Source organism: Dasypus novemcinctus, chromosome 16 (assembly GCF_030445035.2).
Source record: "Dasypus novemcinctus isolate mDasNov1 chromosome 16, mDasNov1.1.hap2, whole genome shotgun sequence".
In the NCBI taxonomy this organism is placed as follows: domain Eukaryota; kingdom Metazoa; phylum Chordata; class Mammalia; order Cingulata; family Dasypodidae; genus Dasypus; species Dasypus novemcinctus.
In genome coordinates, this window is record NC_080688.1 from 70,626,288 (window position 1) to 70,644,724 (window position 18,437).

At 37.2% G+C, this 18,437-nt stretch overlaps 1 protein-coding gene across 2 annotated transcripts in view; it reads right to left on the bottom strand.

The window, feature by feature from the left end:
- Positions 1-709: 709 nt before the first annotated feature.
- The window catches only part of MBD2 (methyl-CpG binding domain protein 2), a 77,584-nt gene continuing 59,856 nt past the window's right edge, over positions 710-18,437 (bottom strand). Inside the window, exons 4-7 of one of the 2 annotated variants that reach the window (XM_004459844.5) lie at positions 10,896-10,986; positions 9,497-9,674; positions 4,558-4,696; positions 710-869 (exon numbers count right to left, since the gene is read on the bottom strand). In XM_004459844.5, coding sequence (XP_004459901.2) covers positions 4,570-4,696; positions 9,497-9,674; positions 10,896-10,986 — 396 coding nt within the window. In that variant the 3' untranslated portion in view covers positions 710-869; positions 4,558-4,569. Of the gene's footprint in view, positions 1,189-4,557; positions 4,697-9,496; positions 9,675-10,895; positions 10,987-18,437 lie in introns of both variants that reach the window. The other variant, XM_004459843.5, reaches the window with a different exon arrangement.

The window sequence follows — 18,437 nt, forward strand, 5'->3', positions numbered from 1 at the left end:
TTAAGGAGAAGTACATAAACCCCTCCAATAGACATTATTTTTGCTCTATTTCTCAAAATTTTCTTATAACCAGTCTTTCCCTTCCTTGGCATTAGATTAATTTAAGTATGTTTCGATTTTAAAAAATCATTTAGAATGCTATGCCAGTTTTAGTAACTAAATATCAAGGATTTTAACTGGTAACAAATGGTATGCTCATGAGTTCCAACAGAAAAAAATATTAGTAATTTGGAGGTCAGTTATTAATGATTAGTAAAGTATTATAATCCTATTCACCAAGCAATCTGGTTAGAGCCTGCTTCTCTCTGTGGCAAAGGTCTGACCTGCATCTTTTAGTTAGCTAGTGAACATTAGAAAGTGCAGAGTTTTGAGAAAAAGCAACAAACACCAACTTCTAGAAGCATCCTAATGGTTCTTGTGTAGCTGACTCATGTTCAAGAGAAGAAGGCGGCTTATTTTTATAGAACTTTCGAAATTACTAGTCACAGGCAAGGAAAACAAATTTACACGTGCTAGATGACAGCTTAGAAATTCTGGTGAAAGCAGCACAAGCTCATGACATCTGGAGGCATATTGCCAATATATGAACTACTTTCCACCACCTCCATTTCAAACCTAAGGCCCAAGAAGAAAAGTTGAATGTGAATCAGGAATTCTAAAGAGGGGCTCTTTATTGTGTGTGCTCTTTAACAGAAAGAATTCCAATCAGTCTGTGAATATAATCATTTATTTGTCTTTACAGTGATGATGGAAGAATGTACAGGTGTCCTCTTTCAATAGAAGTATAAAAATCTGTTTATATACAGTGAAGTTCACAATAATCTTTAATTGGGAAATTTATTTGGTACTCTTGATCCATCATATTAAAACTGTGGGGGAAACAAATATTTCATGTAAGTGCTACATTTCCAGTAGATTGCACCTGGCATCAAAAGCTTGGCTTCACTTTAAGGGTCCTGCTTGATATTAAAAAAGACTACTTTTAAGTCCTAGGACTCAAAATAAACATTATTTTTTTAATAATAGATATATACATCAAAAATACATCTAAAAGGCATTGGTTAGTGCTATTTAAAAAGCTCTATTTGTGTGCTCAGGTTCATTTTTTTCTTACAGGCAAAACCCAGTGGAAACATTTTTGTTCAATTTCTAGGAATTTGCTCTTGGGGAAAGTCAGTCGAAAGTTACCTGTAAGGGGGGAAAAAAAATTAATTCAATGATTTCTCTGGTAAAAAGTCTGTAAAACATGAAAAGTAATTACAGTTAATTTCACTTAGAACCATATGTTTTTAAAGCCTTGATTGGCATACTCTTCAGCATAGCTTAACATCACTTAGTAAAACGCAAAGTACCCAACATATCCCCTCATTGTTTCAAGTGCTTTAGTCTGATGACAACTTTTAATACCCAATTAATAGCATTTATATATAATAGGTATGCACTGAAGCCTTATTATTGTTTAACATGGGTGAAATGGTACTGTGCAATTACAAACTGAGTCATTACATATTTGACTATCTCATTCATAGCTGAGTATATTAACACTTCCATCTTTTATAGTTATTTTCTTGTAATCACTCCTAAAATGTTTGTCTAATCCTAAAATGTTTGTGTGCTTCTCTAGCATTGTAAATCTAAATAATGCAGTAAATTTGTCTGTTTGTTTTTAAGTTTACCTTGCTGATAAAGAGCATTAGAGCAGTGGCATGAAGAGGTGGACAGATATGAATGGAACTGTAAGTTAGAAGACCTGGATTCCATCTCTTACCAGCCATGTGAATTTGGCCATGTCCCACCCTTCACCAAGCTAAGCTGTCCTACCTATCCCACAGGTTATTATGATCATCTACCGAAGTCAGTGGCAGTGCCCTTGTTTATTCAATACTTTAGGTACATATGGGACTAAACTGAATGAAGTGGGGAAATGTCATTTTGATAACTGAGAAATACTTCTAAATCTTCTACAACCTACAAATCTAATGATCCTGCAATAATAAGGCCATTCTCAAATTCAGTGTATAATATTTATAATATGACTCTTCCCTACTCAACATGCCAAAATAATGGCTACTTTTTAAGGATCTAAAAACTAATAAATTCCACATTAATTAGTCTGTTACCATCATTATCCACATGTGTGAGGCAATGGGCAAGTGCCAGCTTTTAAATGAGCAAAGTGCTAAGTTCCTAAAACACATTCCTGCTCACATAAATTAGGGTATTGCCTTGACATAAATCTGAGTCAGGGTCTAGTAAAGCCTCAGTTAGATGTTCCTTGATTATCTGAAATTGTTTGCAGGAGAAAAGTCTAAGGGGAAAAAAAATCTAAAAGCTCTGACTGAAGAGCACGGCTTTCTGAGAGTCAATTCTGATGGTATCTGGGCTCAAGGATCCAGCTTTCTTCACTGAGCTCAACAGAGAGCATGGCTGAAGCCTTCAGACAGAAGAAACATGCTTCTGACAAGCTTTGAAAGACTTTACACATACAAAGTACGTCCTTAAAGCCCATAAAACACATCCTTGTCAGAGTAGAAAACAAAATCCAAAGTGATAACATGGCCTCTTCCTGTCCTCAACAGGACTGAAGTGGATTCACGGTTCTGGATGGTCAAGAAACTGTATGACTCAGTGATGCTGTAGTACTGACCACATATAAATATAAGAAACTTTTGTTACCTGATTTCAGAATCATTGCGGCATAAGCCACTCCCTGAATTAAGAAAAAAGGTGCTCATGGAAAGAGAAGATTGTGTTAAGTAAACTCATCCTCCCTGTACTCCTATCCCCAATCTGTGCCTCTGGCAGTCTTCCCATCTCAACAAACAGGACTCACATGATAGAGCTCAGAATCCCTAAGAGTAATCTGCATGCTCACATCCCACACTTACTATATCCTAGTCACACTCTTTTCTTTGTTCCTTAAAGAAACCAAGCTACTCCTTGCCATTCCTTCTGACTGGAATACTTTTTACCCAAACTTCCTCTGGATTACTCCTACTCATTTTTCATGGCTCAGTGTAAATGTTACTTGCGCACAGAGGCTTTTGTTGGCCTTCAAACCACATTAGGTCCCCTGCTATCAGCTCTTACGGCACTTTTATTTTTCCTCTGCAGCACTTACCACAGCTGGTAATTACATAATTATGTGTTTGATGAACATGACCGCAAGTTTTGTCAGTGTAGGGACCATGTAGCAGTGCTCACCACTGTATTCCTGGGACCCATTTCTGAATGCCAGCATGATCTTCTGAACATGGCACACATACCCAGGTTGAATGGGACTAGAGAGGAAGGGTCTAAGAGACCTATAAGGTTAGCACTCTTGCTTTATCTCTTTCCCTCTTCCTTTACCTTCCTCTCGGTTCTGGCTTCAAAGGAAACAAATAAATAATCAGCTTTTGGATGGCAGAAAAAGAGAATGCCTGCCAAAACAAACCAGGCATGAATTTGGGAAGAAAGATGCCATGTAAGCCCTGCAGATTTGAGTGTAATCATCCTCAGAGAATGTAACCCACCAGAACACAGCCCATGAACCTTGAATGTGGGTTAAGGATAGGATCAAAAGTGTGAATTTTTTTAAGGAAACTATTTATTATACTTCCAAATGTGCATCAAGTCTACGCTAGGGAGAACCCAGAAAGAGGGAATAATTTTGCCAAACTGGGGGCCATAATTTTGAAGTGAGCATAGCATACCCCAGAGAGCTAGTGTAGTCAAGATGACAGCCACCTTCAGAGAAGACCTCCATGGGAAAGGTGATGCTCAAAAGGATGGTTTGAATCATGAGGCCAACCATTCTTCCCTGTCTAGTCTTTTTCTTCTTCCAGTGCTTTTCTCCAAAAACACTTGGGAGGGTATGGTGATTTGGAGCTATGCACCCCTAGAAAAACATGTTCTTAAATGTAATCCATTCCTGTTGGTGTGAACCCTTATAAATAGGACCTTTTCATGAAGTTACATCAGATAAGATATGGCCCAGGATGGATCTTAATCCTGTTACTGAAAGCCTTATAGGGAAGGTCACACAGAGAGAAGAAAAGCCACACAGGAGAACCCAGAAACTGAAAGTCAAAGGAACCCAGAAGAGAAGGGAGAAGCCAGAAGAGGTCACTATGTGCATTGCTATGTGACAGAGAAGCCTAGGACCAAGGATCACCTGGCAGCTAATCCCAGAGCCAACAGTCATTGGTAAGGAAGCATTGCCTTGATGACACCTTGATTTGGACTTCTTGTAGCCTCAAAACCATAAGCCAATAAATTCCTGCAGTTTAAACTAACCCACTGCATGTTATTTGCTTTAGAAAATTTAAATAGAGGATATCCACTTAGTGTGGCAGCTGTAGCCCTTGCAAGTGACTGCAGGGGTGTGAATGTCTTCAGCCAAAAAGAAAAAAAAGGGGAGAGGGGACAAATAGCATATTGTAACCTATGCAGGGACAAGTCTGATTACCACAAAGACACTTTGCTATTCCCTGCTAAGGCAGGCTGTAAAGAAAAAATGACAAGAAAATAAAACACCTTAAGTTCCAGGCCTCTCTTTCAGTCTGGTTTCGTTACCTGATCATATTCTTATGCTTCATCTCCACTGTCCATTTCAATATCCATCTCTTCTGTATCAGCAGCTCGTGACAAGATGTCTGCCATCAGCGCTTCTTCCAATTTCTTACGCACTTGTTGTACTCGCTCTTCCTGTTTCCTTTTAAAAAACAGAATAAAAAGACACTGGACATTTGGCAAGTCATGAAAATATGAAGCCTCTACTAAAATTTTTACTTCAGAAATAAATTCCTGAGAAAAATGTGCAACCTTCTCCTTAGACTTTCTGATGGTTGTGCCTGCACTCTCACAAAACCAAACCACACAGGAGATGAGCCTTGCCAAAAAGGACAGGCAGAAAGGAAGTTGTGTCTTGTCTTGCACAAAATTCTGGTGGGAGTAAGTTTACTTTCTTTACCTTTTTCTCAACTTCAATAATTTCTAGTATATGAAGATCAGATTTATTCCAAAAAGAGTAATTAGCAATAACTTGGAAGCAGGAATAAAAGAAGGAGGTAACAGGGAAAATAAAGAAGGAAAAGAGACTTGTGCAGTGAAACACTGAGAAAGATAGAGGAAGCAGAGGCACAATAAGCTGGGCTTTAGTTTGACTTTGTATGATTGTGTTAGGGAAAAGGCAGTTCAAGTTCTCTCCTGGGCTGGGAACACATCAACATGAAGGAGCCAAGATCACATGATCCTGTATGCCAAGGACAGGGACTCAAAAGCACCACTTCACCTGAGATGATCCAAGTAGGTTAAGCACATTCTAACCAAACTCTGCTACATCCCAAATATCAATGTTTCTCTGCATCTTGAAAATTGCAATAGGACCTCAAACATGAAAGTTAAAAACTCCAAGTCATAAAACAAGGTTCTGAACTGTTAGATGGAGAACAAGGCACAGGAGGAACAAAAGGGGGAAGTGGTGGGGAATGGCTGTTGGTATGCACTTGATTTTTAAAGGCAGAACAAACTAGAGAGTTGCTCCCTGACAGGGTAAGAGAGGGATTTCTGAAACAGTTCTAGCAAGCAATATAAATAGGAATTAACATCCAGAATGAAGTAGAGAGGCAGAGATTGAAGGAACACAAGAGAAGGGAGAAGATTGGTAAATAAAGGTTCTAGAGTAAACAAGGAAGAAGAAGCGGCAAAGGCACAGGTAAGAGGAATAGATGGCTGAATGCTCCATCTCCTGAGACCAGAAGGCAGTCCACAATCACAAGAAACTGAATTCTGCAAGAACCATGTGAGCTTAAAAGAGGACTCCAAGCTCCAGAAAGGAATGCAGTCCAGTCAACATTTGATTTTAGTCTTGTAAGAACCTGAGCAGAGAACCCAGTCATTCTGTGCCCACTGAGTCATTCCTCACTGTTCTTAGCTCAGACAACAGTGAGCTAAGTTTGTGAAACTTTTAAGCTGCTAAATTTTTATGTGAGAATTTGTTATGCAGTATCAGAAAACAAATATATACCATGGACCAATATATTATAAAATACACTGGAAAATATATATTTAATGTTGAGCTCTTTAGTTGGAGGTTTAATATAAACAGAATATTTGGCTACACAATTAGAGAAAGTAACAATTCAATCCGCAATGATTTATTTTCATCCTCTACTAATTCAATAAGAAATGCTGTTTAATAAATTGTTACAACAATTAAATTAAATGAACAATTTATTGGACAAGTTTACCCTAAAAGGAAATCATCCAGATCTGGCTTTGAGATCATTTCCTCTACCATTTAAAGATCTGGTGTTGGCATTGACATCCTCACGCTCTCTCTCAGAGACCCTCTGTCAGCACCCATGGTGACCGGGTAGAATCCCTGATGATTAACTGGGTTCTCATTCCAAAGTGGAGATAAATGGTACACAATGTATCTCCCTAGTAATTTTCTTCTTGAAGAGTAAGAACAATCCAGAGAACAAGTTGAATCTTCTATTTTACATTTCACTTATCTTAAAAAAAATAAAGCTCATAATAAATTCCGTGCAAATTAAGACATATATATAACTTTGTATCATTTTCAATCTTTGCAAAAGGAACTACTTTAAAACTCAAAAAGGGTTTTCCAGTTATAAACCTAACTAGACCCATGCATTTAAAAATATTTTCATGCCAATTTCCTATGGATTTAGAAAATATTTTGAATGGAGAGTTAATGCTTAATTGGTGCAGAGTTTCTGTTTGGGGTGATGAAAAAGTTTTGGTAATGGATGGTGGTAATAATAGCACAAACATTGTGAATGAAATTAACACCACTGTATTGTGTATTTGAAAGTGACTAAAATGGGAAATTTTAGGTTGTATGAATATATCCAGAACAAAAATTTTAAAAATACAACAGAACAGTAGAACACAAAGGATTGACCATAATGTAAACTATGGATTAGAGTTAACAGTATAATTATAATAATATTGTTTGATCAACGGTAACAAAGTTACCATGCTAATAATAGGGAAAACTGTGTGTGTGAGGAGGCAGGTATATTGGAATTTTGTACTTTCCACATGATTTTTCTATAAACCAACAACTGCTCTAGAAAAAATGTAGCATTAAAAAGTTATCATTTAAAAATGTCATCTGCTGGTTTTGTCTAGGAATAATACTCCAGTAAAACTTTTCTGAATTATATTGATGAGAACAGAAATAGTAAAGTAGACAAACTGTTATATTTTTAAAGAAAATACAGGGTATTGCAGTATCATTATAAAGTAATGACACCGAAGCTCATATCCCATATGAGAATTTCTTCCTGCTCTTACTATCTAGAATAGTTGTACTTTTCTCAGCAATGACTTGCTTATACTTTCTGGATACCATATATTACAGGGGATGTTTATTAATCATTAATAGTAAAAGAAAAACATCTAAATTTGATGTTTTCCTTTTATTATTTGCTACTAAAAATGTAATTTTGGGTCCAGCCTTAGAAACAGCAAAAGATACTAAGAGATGCAGCTCTGTCTGTCCTCTCCTTATTTCTGGCTCTGTTTTATTGCTTTACCATTCATTTCATCCTTCTCATTTGCTCCTCATCTTGTTCTATTGTGTGTATGTGTATGTGTGTATCTTTGGAAGCCCCTGAAATCTTTACTCAGAACAATGTGAAGGAGAGAAAAATGAATCTCTAGATTGAGCTTAAGTGAAGTAAAAATACTCAAAATAGGTAAATTGAACTTCAAAAACAACTGAGTTTACTATCACAGTCCCTAAAGCAACAGCAACAATCCCCCAAGTGCAACGGCAAAGACCAAAAAAGGAAGGTCCAACAATAAGCCCTTGATACTAGTGACTATGCTTGTAAGCCTGTGCACCTGAAATAAGAACAATAAGGCCTAGAGCTGCAGGGTACCTAAGAGTTACCTTCTGAAAGCCTCCATATTGCTCAGATGTGGCCAGTCTTGAAACCAAACACAGCATGTAAATGTGTTGCCTTCCCCCCAGCGTGGGACATGACTCCTGGAGATGAGCCTCCCTGGTGCCGAGGGATTACTACCAAGTACCAGCTGATGATGTAACTAGAAAATGACCTTGAATAAAAGGGTCAACTCGGACTAGCAGAATATCTGTCTACATATAATATCAGGAGTTAAAAATGCTTTTTTGACCTGAATAAAAGGAGGATATGGAAAGGAAAATGCATTTATATGGCTATGAGTCTCCAAAAAGAGCCAGGAGGTTATCAAAGGGGTTGCCCTTAGGCACACCTGAGCAGAGTCCCAGAGACAGATAAAGTAGATACAACCCCAGGTATTGGTTCTTCTGAGGGCTACAGAGACCCACAGGTTCTATGGTCATGGCAGACAGAGTTCAGTGCCATGTCTATTGGCCCTTCTTTGAGTTTGTGTTTCTGTGTGATGGAACTGGACTCAGATGTGATCTTTGTACACAAACCTCTCCTGTTACTTTTACTGGATCTGTAGTTGGTGCTGGGGTTTAAGATATATCTAGGGGACCTGAATCTCTGGACTGACCATGTGATAGCCAGGTCCTGTGAGCCTCAACAGACTTGCAATTCCTACACTCTGTTTTATTGGACTTACCCCACTCAGCTAACATGGAGGTGAAGGAGGTCAACCACCACACCAGGGAGCCAAAAGTGCCTACAACTGAAAGCAGGAGAACTGCATCCAGCATCTATATGGAATCTAAGCCCCCTTTTGATATAGATGTGGAGTGGACACAGCCATTCTAAGGTCCACAGGATGGAGGAATAGAGTATGGATTGGAGTGGACTTACTGATACTCTATTCATGAACTGTTGTTAGTAGTAATTGAAGAAAATGTGGCATTGGTGTGGAGAAAGTAGGGAGTAGGGAGGAGGAGATGTGATGTGGGGACATTTTCAGGGGTTGGAGTTGTCCTGGGTGGTGCTGCAGGGACAGTTACCGGACATTGTATGTACTCCCATGGCCCACTGGGTGGACTGTGGGAGAGTGTGGGCTATGGTGTGGACCACTGACCATGGGGTGCAGCAGTGCTCAGAGATGTATTCACCAAGTGCAATGAATGTCTCATGACGATGGAGGAGGTTGTTGTTATGGGGAGAGAAGTGGGGTAAGGGGGGTGGGGGGTATATGGGGACCTCATTTTTTTTTAATGTAACATTAAAAAAATAAAGACAAACAACAACAACAACTGAGCTTAAAGGACCATGGCATGATCTACTTTAAAGAGAGACTGATTTGCAGACAAACCAATGCAGGAAAAAATCACAAAAGGCATAGCTGAATGAAAGCATTCTTTAGAGCAGAACTCCAAATTGCAAAAGACACTGTAAAAGTGATGCACAGAAATTGCAAAGGATCTGGTACCTGTCCTTTGAACATGATCGTGATGCTCAATTAATTCATCAATTATTATATGTGCCACTGAACCTATTGGGTAGTATAACATTTATCTAAATGCGAAAACAAAAAAAGCTTTTGAAGTTCTGTTAAATTGCCTTACCTAATGTCTTCATCTGTGACAATGAAAGCTTTGCAGAGGGGTTGAGATGTATTAAGCCAAACAGCGGGGTTCTTTTCCACAGCAGCGGATACTTGCCCTGTGATTGGTGCAGAGCTTGTGTGCAACGCACTGGCAACAGCAGATAAAAGGGTCTCATCATTACTACCTGGACCAACTCCTGCAATCAGTAATATGCACTAGTTAAAGGAAAATCACCAGCTGAGCGGAACAAACTACAGTAATTTAAAACAACAGATATTTTTATACTTATTTAGGATTCTATATTTAAAACTGACAAACCAAAGCAGGAAAGAGTAACATCACATCCACTTAATAATTATTACAAGCCAAAGAATTAATATTAAAGAAACAGTGACAAAATAGCTCATAATTTTAATAAAACTTAAACATAACTTTAAAATACATATTTCACAAGTAGGGCCAATTATTTTAATGTACTAAGTCCCTTCTAACATCATTCTATTATACTCAAGTATCCTTATTAATATATCCCTAGACGCCTTTAGTAGTTTCTCAATGTAACTTTTAACATTAATTTCCAGCAATATTTCAATGTTTATCTCTTTGTTTCCAGACTTCAAAGGAAAAGCTGATAACAAGCATGCTGTTGCTGCAACTTTAACAGCTCTCTGAAATACCTAACAAGTATCCAAATTAATGGAATTAATCATTGAACACTTTGACTAGTTGCAGGAGATAGGCTATAGACACGTTTAAATACATTGCTTAAAGTTCCAAGTATGTTAACCTAGTTAAAGCAATAATTTCGAAGAACATAAAGGGATGAGACAATATTCTAACCATAAATTACCTTGAGGATTTTTGAGCAGTCCACAGTTTTCAAGATTCAGAAGCCAAAGTTCCAATATACTTGAAAACTGATGCTTCTCTAGAACTTGGAGTTAACGTATATGACAGGCACCAGTGACTGAGTTCACCCCAGAATGGACCAAGGTGCATTCTGTTCCCACTGCTACTTACAGTAGCAGTTTAAGGGAGAGGCTGAAGTAGAGCTGCTAGCTGTTCCTTCGATTACAGGATAAGAAACAGCAGGAAGCTTGGGAAATTTTGCTGTTCATTTGCATTTGTTGCTAAAAGGAGCACCTGGTTGCTTATATGATAAACCTAACTAAAAGGCAAAAGTTTACACAGAAAAAATCTTAGGTAATTTAATGGACTAAAGCAACCCTGCGACATACGTTTTTCTGTACATATTCCCTGGGTTTACTAAACCACAAGAGGTACATCATCCAGCAAGGTGTAAGATCCCCCAGAAGAAAGATCTTGTCTCAGTCATTTCTAAATCCACAGAATCTCACAGTGCCTGGCACACAGTAGATACTTAATAAATATCTGCTCAACTGAATTTAGATAATACCTTGAAGACCTTTGGGTAGTTCCATGGTTTTTATAATTTGTTCTGTTACATCTGATGCACTAAGTCCTTGAAGCCTCTTCTCCCAGAAAAGCTGTAAGGCAAAACATCACTGTTAATGGATACATTCTTGAAACAAGAAAGTAGCGCATCGATGCTGTTGAATAATGAAATTTAAATCATTTTAATAGTTTCCTAATTTCCCCATTTTTCCTTATGATTCTTCAAACACAAATTATTAAAATAAGTCAATTCTTGCAGATGACTTTACTCAAAAAAATGCTGTTATTTTATGTGACCTATCTACTAGTTATAGTACTATAGATTTGTCACCATGCTGCATATTATACATGGTATCTTCTAAAGATAATTTCTAATTTTTCAAACATTCATTTGGCATGTATTGTAATATTATTTTATTAGGTAAAAGAAAACCAATTCTATTAGGTAATACTCCCTTTTTCCATTATCATTAGGGAAAGAGCTACTCCACATGTGGTTTTTTTCAAGACACTGAAGTTTGGCCCTTCAGCATGCTTTCCATTTTTTATGTAAACCTTTCTAAAATGCCTTACATATGTCTCTGCTTTTTAAATTGGAGGTCCCATTCAAAACTGGCCATCACCAGTATCCCACTCACTGTCACAGGGATTGGTGAGTGTACTGGAAGGCTCTTCGTGCTCTACGGGGACTAACAAGGTTCACAGTTGCTTATTCAAACGCTATGTGGTCCAGAAAAGTTATACTTTTAAATTTTGTATCCTTTTTATACTCCTTTCTGTCTCCTCCCACTTAACTATTGCTTCACACTAATGCCATTCAACCATTCAACATATATTTATTGAGTTCCTACTATGTGCTCTGCTTGTACTGTGGATGCAGCAGTAAATAAAATAGACATTGTCCTTGTCCTCTAGCCTCCTGTCTTTTCTGTTCTGATTCATATTTACTGCAGGCCAGAAAAATAGATAAAGGAATTCCTTAGAACTCTGCACATCTGTCTATAATGCTGAATAACTCTCACACAGTATGTATGGAAAAATACTTGTGTGAATGACTGAAAACAGGAGTACCAGACTTAGTGTGAGGATCTGAGGAACACACAAACCCAAGGTGAAATCCCAGCTCCAACACCCACTAGATGTGTGACCGTGGGCAAGTCCTAAAACCTCCTTGGAAGCCTCAATATAGACTTCTGTGAAATGTGGCAGCATTGTTTATCACAGAAGATTACTGTGGGTATTACAAGGCCATGTATATGTGTGAAGCACCTGTTGCACAGTAGACACACTTTATTATATTCCTTTTAGCAAGTTTATCCTCTTTGAAGGCTTTTGGGGGCTTACGTTCTGACTTCTAGATATATGTGAAGTATCAGGTAGTTGTTCTCTAGATTAATGAGAAGATAAATTACTAATATAACCCTAGTTATGGAGAATAGTACTATGTTGCATAGTAACCTCAAAGCTGGCACCAAGAGTCAAGATGCAAAAGAATGCTTCACACTCTTCTGAAGACCTTTGTTTTACAGCAACATCTTTTTATACCTTACTACAGATTATATATTATCAGTGGAATATGTGGATTTAAACTTTATTTGATCAGGTCAATAATAGGAGGGGACAAATAAATGTGATAAGTGTCCAAAGAAAGCCTGCCTACTTTCTATCTCCTCTTTGTTGGAATAAGAATTAGGTTTTGAATATCATAACTATAAGAAAAAAGCAAGGAAAATAGAAGCCAGTTAAATTTCTAATAAAAAAAATATATCCACTGGAATCAGTGTCAGATTAGCAAGGGCTTTTATAATAAAACTTACAAAAAATAAATTTACACGCCTAAAAACAAAAGCATGGAAACTATTGTACAGATACAATTGCTAGTATTTTAAATATAAAAATTTCAATTTCAGATACCATGAAATAATTTTTAGATGCTATCATTTTTATTTCTTAATATATGAATTCCTTTTAATAAGGAAAAGAATACCAAAAATTAGACCAAAATAAATCTTGAATTGCCTCTAGTCACAATTGATAGCCCTCAACCACAGCTGAAATCACAATATGATATATAACCGATGTCCTCTCTACACGACAGGATATAAGGAACCAACATTAGAGAAAGATTTTGTGCAAGTTCCATGTGTGTGTACATGTATTTGCACACACATACACACACACACATAGAGAGAGAGAGAAAAGGTGGGGAAGGTGGGGAAGAGAAAGGCCGGAGAAGGAAAGGAGGCTAGTTTGACTGGTCAAGGTCACCAATGCTTTCTTCTCCATCCTATCCATTATCACTTAAAGCTAATCATCTTACCTAATTTCAGTGAGAACTGAAATACTCTTCAGATGTCTGTTTACACCTCATTATGTTCCTAACTCACCTCCATCTTCTCAAATCCCTCCCTGTTTTGTTTGTTGTGTTATTGCTGTTTGGGGTATGGAGTGGGGAGGCAACTCTTTGCATTTTAAAATTTGCAGATAACAGGCATCATGCTAAGTGAAAGAGGCCAGTCTTTTACATGCTATATGATTCCACTTACATGACATTTTGGGGAAAAAAGGCAAAACTATAAGGATGGTTGCCAGGAGTTACGGGTGGAAGGAAGGTCTGACTACAAAAAGTCAGCATGAGGGAATACTTTTGGGCATTGCAATTAACTATTTTTTAATAAGCACAAATTTTTCCAGCTGATATAATTACTTTTCTTTTCTAGACAATTCCTCAAATTAATGACCAATATATACTATGACCATTGCCCCCATTCCCCTTTCCATCCTATTTTCCCTAAATTTACTCTAAAGTCAGTCAGTTCCTTTCACCAAATTCAATGACCTTCTCTCATTAGGTTTGGCCAATTAATAGCTTTCAATGCTTCTAACTAACCCTTATTTCTTAAAATTTTTACTGGAATTCTATCACTTCCACTATCCTGATTCACCAACTAATTTTCTAGTCCCTATTTCTAAATTCCCATTCAGATTTTTCCTAAGGCTTTATATTTCAACAATTGTACTCTTCTTTCTTCTGATCATTAAATGTAGGTATTTCTCACAATTCTGTACTTCAGTAGCCATGAGACTGGGCCTTTCCCTAAATCATCTTATAGAATCTACAGAAATTAAAGACCATTATGCTCTTTACGAAGGTCTCCAGGAAAACTTAGACAAAGGGCAACTACCCCATGAGACAATCAAGAATTGAGGGATATGGTGGCTGTCCATTATATCATATCTGCAGCTCATTTGTTTCTTTACTACATTTCAGCTATTGAAATCTGACCTTGGGTCAGAGAGCACAAAGGACAAGATTAGTTTGGGTGAGTATGAGTGTGTGTGTGAGGGGGGGTGGGGAAGAGAGAAGAGAGAGGAGGTGAGAGGGAGGAGGCGAAGGGGAGAGGAAGGAAAGGGGAGAGGAGAGGAGAGAAGACAAGTCTTCCTCTACTAATTTAAAAATTATCCTGAGCTACTTATTTAGGAACTCGACAAGTTTCTACTAGTTCATTAATCAGGGTTATCTGTACTACTTTCCCAAACAATAACTGAAGACAATAATATTCAAAAGACGAGTTTCCCTATCTGTGTAAAATGCCTCATTTTAAGATAGGTATATAGTCTTTCCACCACATTTTCACAAACGCTACTGGTTTCATAAATCCTAAGTCACCCACTAAAAATCTGATTTAACCTTCAAATCCAATGGTTTTCTCAACCTAATCTTGCTGTCTGGTATGAAGCCAAATAATCTAGAAATGTAATATTTATAGGAAGGAGGCAGAAATGTAATATTTTGAGAAACTCCCAAAATGTGCTTTCACCTTCATTATAAACCTCTCTTAATTTTCACTAACCAGACACTCCAAGTACCTCTAATATCATGTTCTTTTTGTCACATTCTAGTATATTAGAAAATTGCATTATTCAGAGTGCCAGGATCTATAAACAAACTGATGGAGAGACACAGGATCTAAAACCACTAAACTGCCTAAAATATCAGTGACAAGGGAAGTTACATCATTGGAGAAACCATCTTACTAGTAACTGGAATTCATCTCTACTTCTTTTCTCAGTTCTTTATTTAGTAAGCATATCTATGACATCAACTAGATGTCATATAAGCAAAGTGGCACATACTTTACTGTGTTAGTATCCCAGGTGACAGACATGATGGTCTGTAATAAAAGCTGGTTCTGCAGTGAGATGAACAATCAGATCTGTTTACTAAAAGTAAACCTAACCCATATACAACTATAGTATTTTCTTTTTCTTTCTTTTTTTTAAGATTTATTTTTTTTATTTATTTCTTAATTGCTGTGGACTTAACTTGGATGTTGGGGGGTTCATTCAAGTGGCCTTATAAAAGGTATCAAAGTAGAAAATGAGAAAGAAACAGGAATCGGAACCAACTCCTCACAACCAAATACAAATACACACTCTGTTCTGATGCACTGAGAACTGAGGCTAATAACGTTTATTATTATTACCCTCCATCACCCGAAGGTTAACAATATGTGGTCTGAATTTTCATTCTTTTCAGGAAATCAGAACAGGATGATTTACAAGGAAAAAAGTAATTAGTAATCCAAATTCCACAAATATTCTTTGTGCGCCAACTGTACACTAAGCATTGTAGAGAACATCAAGGATAAACAGCAATCCCTGACCACTTAGGCACTTACTTTGGAGGGAAAAAAGCAAACCCCTACAAGGCAGATGGTGATAACCTCAATAATGACCATATAAAATTAACTGCAATTAGGGAGAATCTGAGTAGGCTTTTGGGAAGAGGTAGCTCTTGAAAATGTGTAAGAATTTTACAAGCATATAGAGGAGGAAAGACTATTCCAAGCCAAGGAAATAGTTTAAGCAAAGGAAAGCAGGTAAAACTTAGATAGTAAAGGCCAATATTTCTGAATGCTTTTATGTACAAGAACAAAGATGGCTTATTTTAAATATATATTTGAAGGCATCACCCCCAGATATTCTGTTCAGTAGGCCTAGGGTGTGGGAGTTAATTTTATTTTATTTTTTCACAAACACCTTAGGTGACTCTGCTGAAGGTCCCAGAATCTCAATTTGGGAAAGGCAGTTTTTAGTCTATGTTGAGAGTATAGTTGTGCCCTACAGAGCTGGTATATGGTAATGACAAAGGTCTCCAGGTTTTATACATGATTATGCTGGAAGATAACAAATATATTATTCTATCTTTTCCTTCCTTTACAATGAACTAAAGGAAGACATTTGCCTTCCTATTTTTCATTGCTGGAGGACATATGTTGAAGTTTACTTAAAAGGATATAGAATTGTTTAGATATAAATAGAGGATTTACCCAAAGTTCTGTTTTACCCAGTGAGATTAAGCCCAATCATATTCTCTTGGTGAAATAGGAGGAAAAGGAAAAAGAGTAAGGAAAAGGAAAAGGAAGAGGAGGACAGCTCCTGTTTCTCACTCATCAAGCCCTTGCCATAGGCCTGGCACTATGCTAAGTACTTTAAATGCAGAAATCGGTTAATCTTTCCTACAACATTTTGGGGAAGATATTACTAATCCCACTTGCAGACAAAGAAACTGAAGTTTAGAGAGGTTAAGCAATTTACCAAACATTGCACAACTCGTCAGCAGTGCAGCTGGAATTAAACCTCAGGTCAGTGTGATTAAGCAGTCTTACTCTTAATAAAACAAGTATTTAAAGAGCATTTAAATGTTTGGCTCTGTATTAAATCAGATAGTACAGGCCTCACACACTTCTGTTCATTAAATCAAAGACTGATGGAAGACCAGTAAATGCTAAGAAAATTGTTAAGTTACTCTTAATCCATTTGACTACTAATACAAAGTAAGTCATCAAGTGTAGGTAATTTGAGCCTGTTGCCTGCTTGCTCCTTCCCAGGCAAGATGAAGAGGCCCAGGCTTATAATATATTTTGACTAAAACTGACAAAGACTTTTGACGATAGATATCAAATTGCTAATACTCACCTTTCAATAATTTGGGAGTAGTTCATATGACAAAACCAAGGAATTGGTGTGATTATATTCTCTGTAAATTAATTTTCTTAGAACCCTGTTGCAAATATCAACCATATTAAGTACCAAGTTTTTATTTGATGGCAAGACTAAGATCCCTACTGCAAGAAAACATTTCCAGAAAGTTATACTAACAATGAAACAGTAGCACTCATTTTGTAATACAGGAGAGGGGATTATTTACTAAGCATACAGACCTGAAGGCACGTGACTCTGTTTTAGGTTAATTATGCTAACATTTATATCTCACAAACACACTGAAAAATGTCTAGATGAAATTTACCAGCATTATTTTCATCCACCATTTCAACTGGAAAAGTACAGATATGTCTATGTAATGTTGTTTTGAAAAACCACTAAACAAAGAGAAACTGATCTTTCATATATACTCATGACCTCAACTAAGTGTCAACTGCAAAGGTAGGGATACTTAATTTCTGAAGAGCAGAGTGTAGGATTTAGGTTTTGGTGTCAGAGAGATCTATGTTCAAACCCTTTCTTTGTCACTTACTAGTTTTGTAAGGTTAACTAACTTAACCTCTCTAAACATCAGTTTCCTAACTAATGGAATAGGGCAATAAAAACCATCTCATGGATATGAAAACTTAAAGAGAAGGTTTTATAAATGCTTGAACATGTCCAGTACATGGTATCTATTGTTTTACTACTTTGTTTCACTCATGGCTTCTAACATACTGCTGATCATACAATAACACCTAAGTTGTTGGTAAATTTATTAAATTTCTCAAGAGAAGTAAAAATAATCAAGTCTGAAAGGTAAGTATTAGCAAATTAAGACCCTGAGCAGATGCCCTTCCCTCCCAGTTTTTCAGCTGGGGTTTTCTTGCTACTACAAATATCTTAAAAACCTTCCTCTTCCCCTTCTCATTTGAGCCAGGTTGTTTCTCCCCTGCACTCAAGAACAGTTGGCAGTATTCTGGTAAGCGGGATGAGTTATATAATTTACAGGACCCAGTAGAAAACAAAAATGTAAGGCCCCTTGTTCAAAGATTATTAAGTATTTCAAGATGGCAACTGCAGAGCACTAAATCAGGTAACAGGTCACATGTCCACGAAGCCAGCCTTGGTGGTAAGTATGATAAGTTGGTGGGGGTGGTGGGAAGGAGATCCTTGGGTTGTTCAGCAGTAGTCAGTGTGATACAATCCCTTCCTGTGAATTTCTTAAACAAGGTGGGTTACAGGAAACAGTCTGGCTGATCCATGCAATAAAAAGAAACCTTCCCTTAACTCCTTGTTAAAATAGCCATCATCCAAAGATTTTTCACCCTGGATGTTCTTCATTTGGGGGAACAATGAAAAGGATCGCTGCCACGGCTCTCCACAGTTGATCAGTATGGGCATGGAAAGTGAGAAGCCCAGCCAAAGAGGAAACCATAATAGGGAAGAATTTTCTGAAACCTAGGGAAGGATCAGAATCTTGTTCTATTTAAAACCCAATGGATAACATGGATAGCTTATAATTAAGATTTCCATATAATTTTCTTGTTATTTT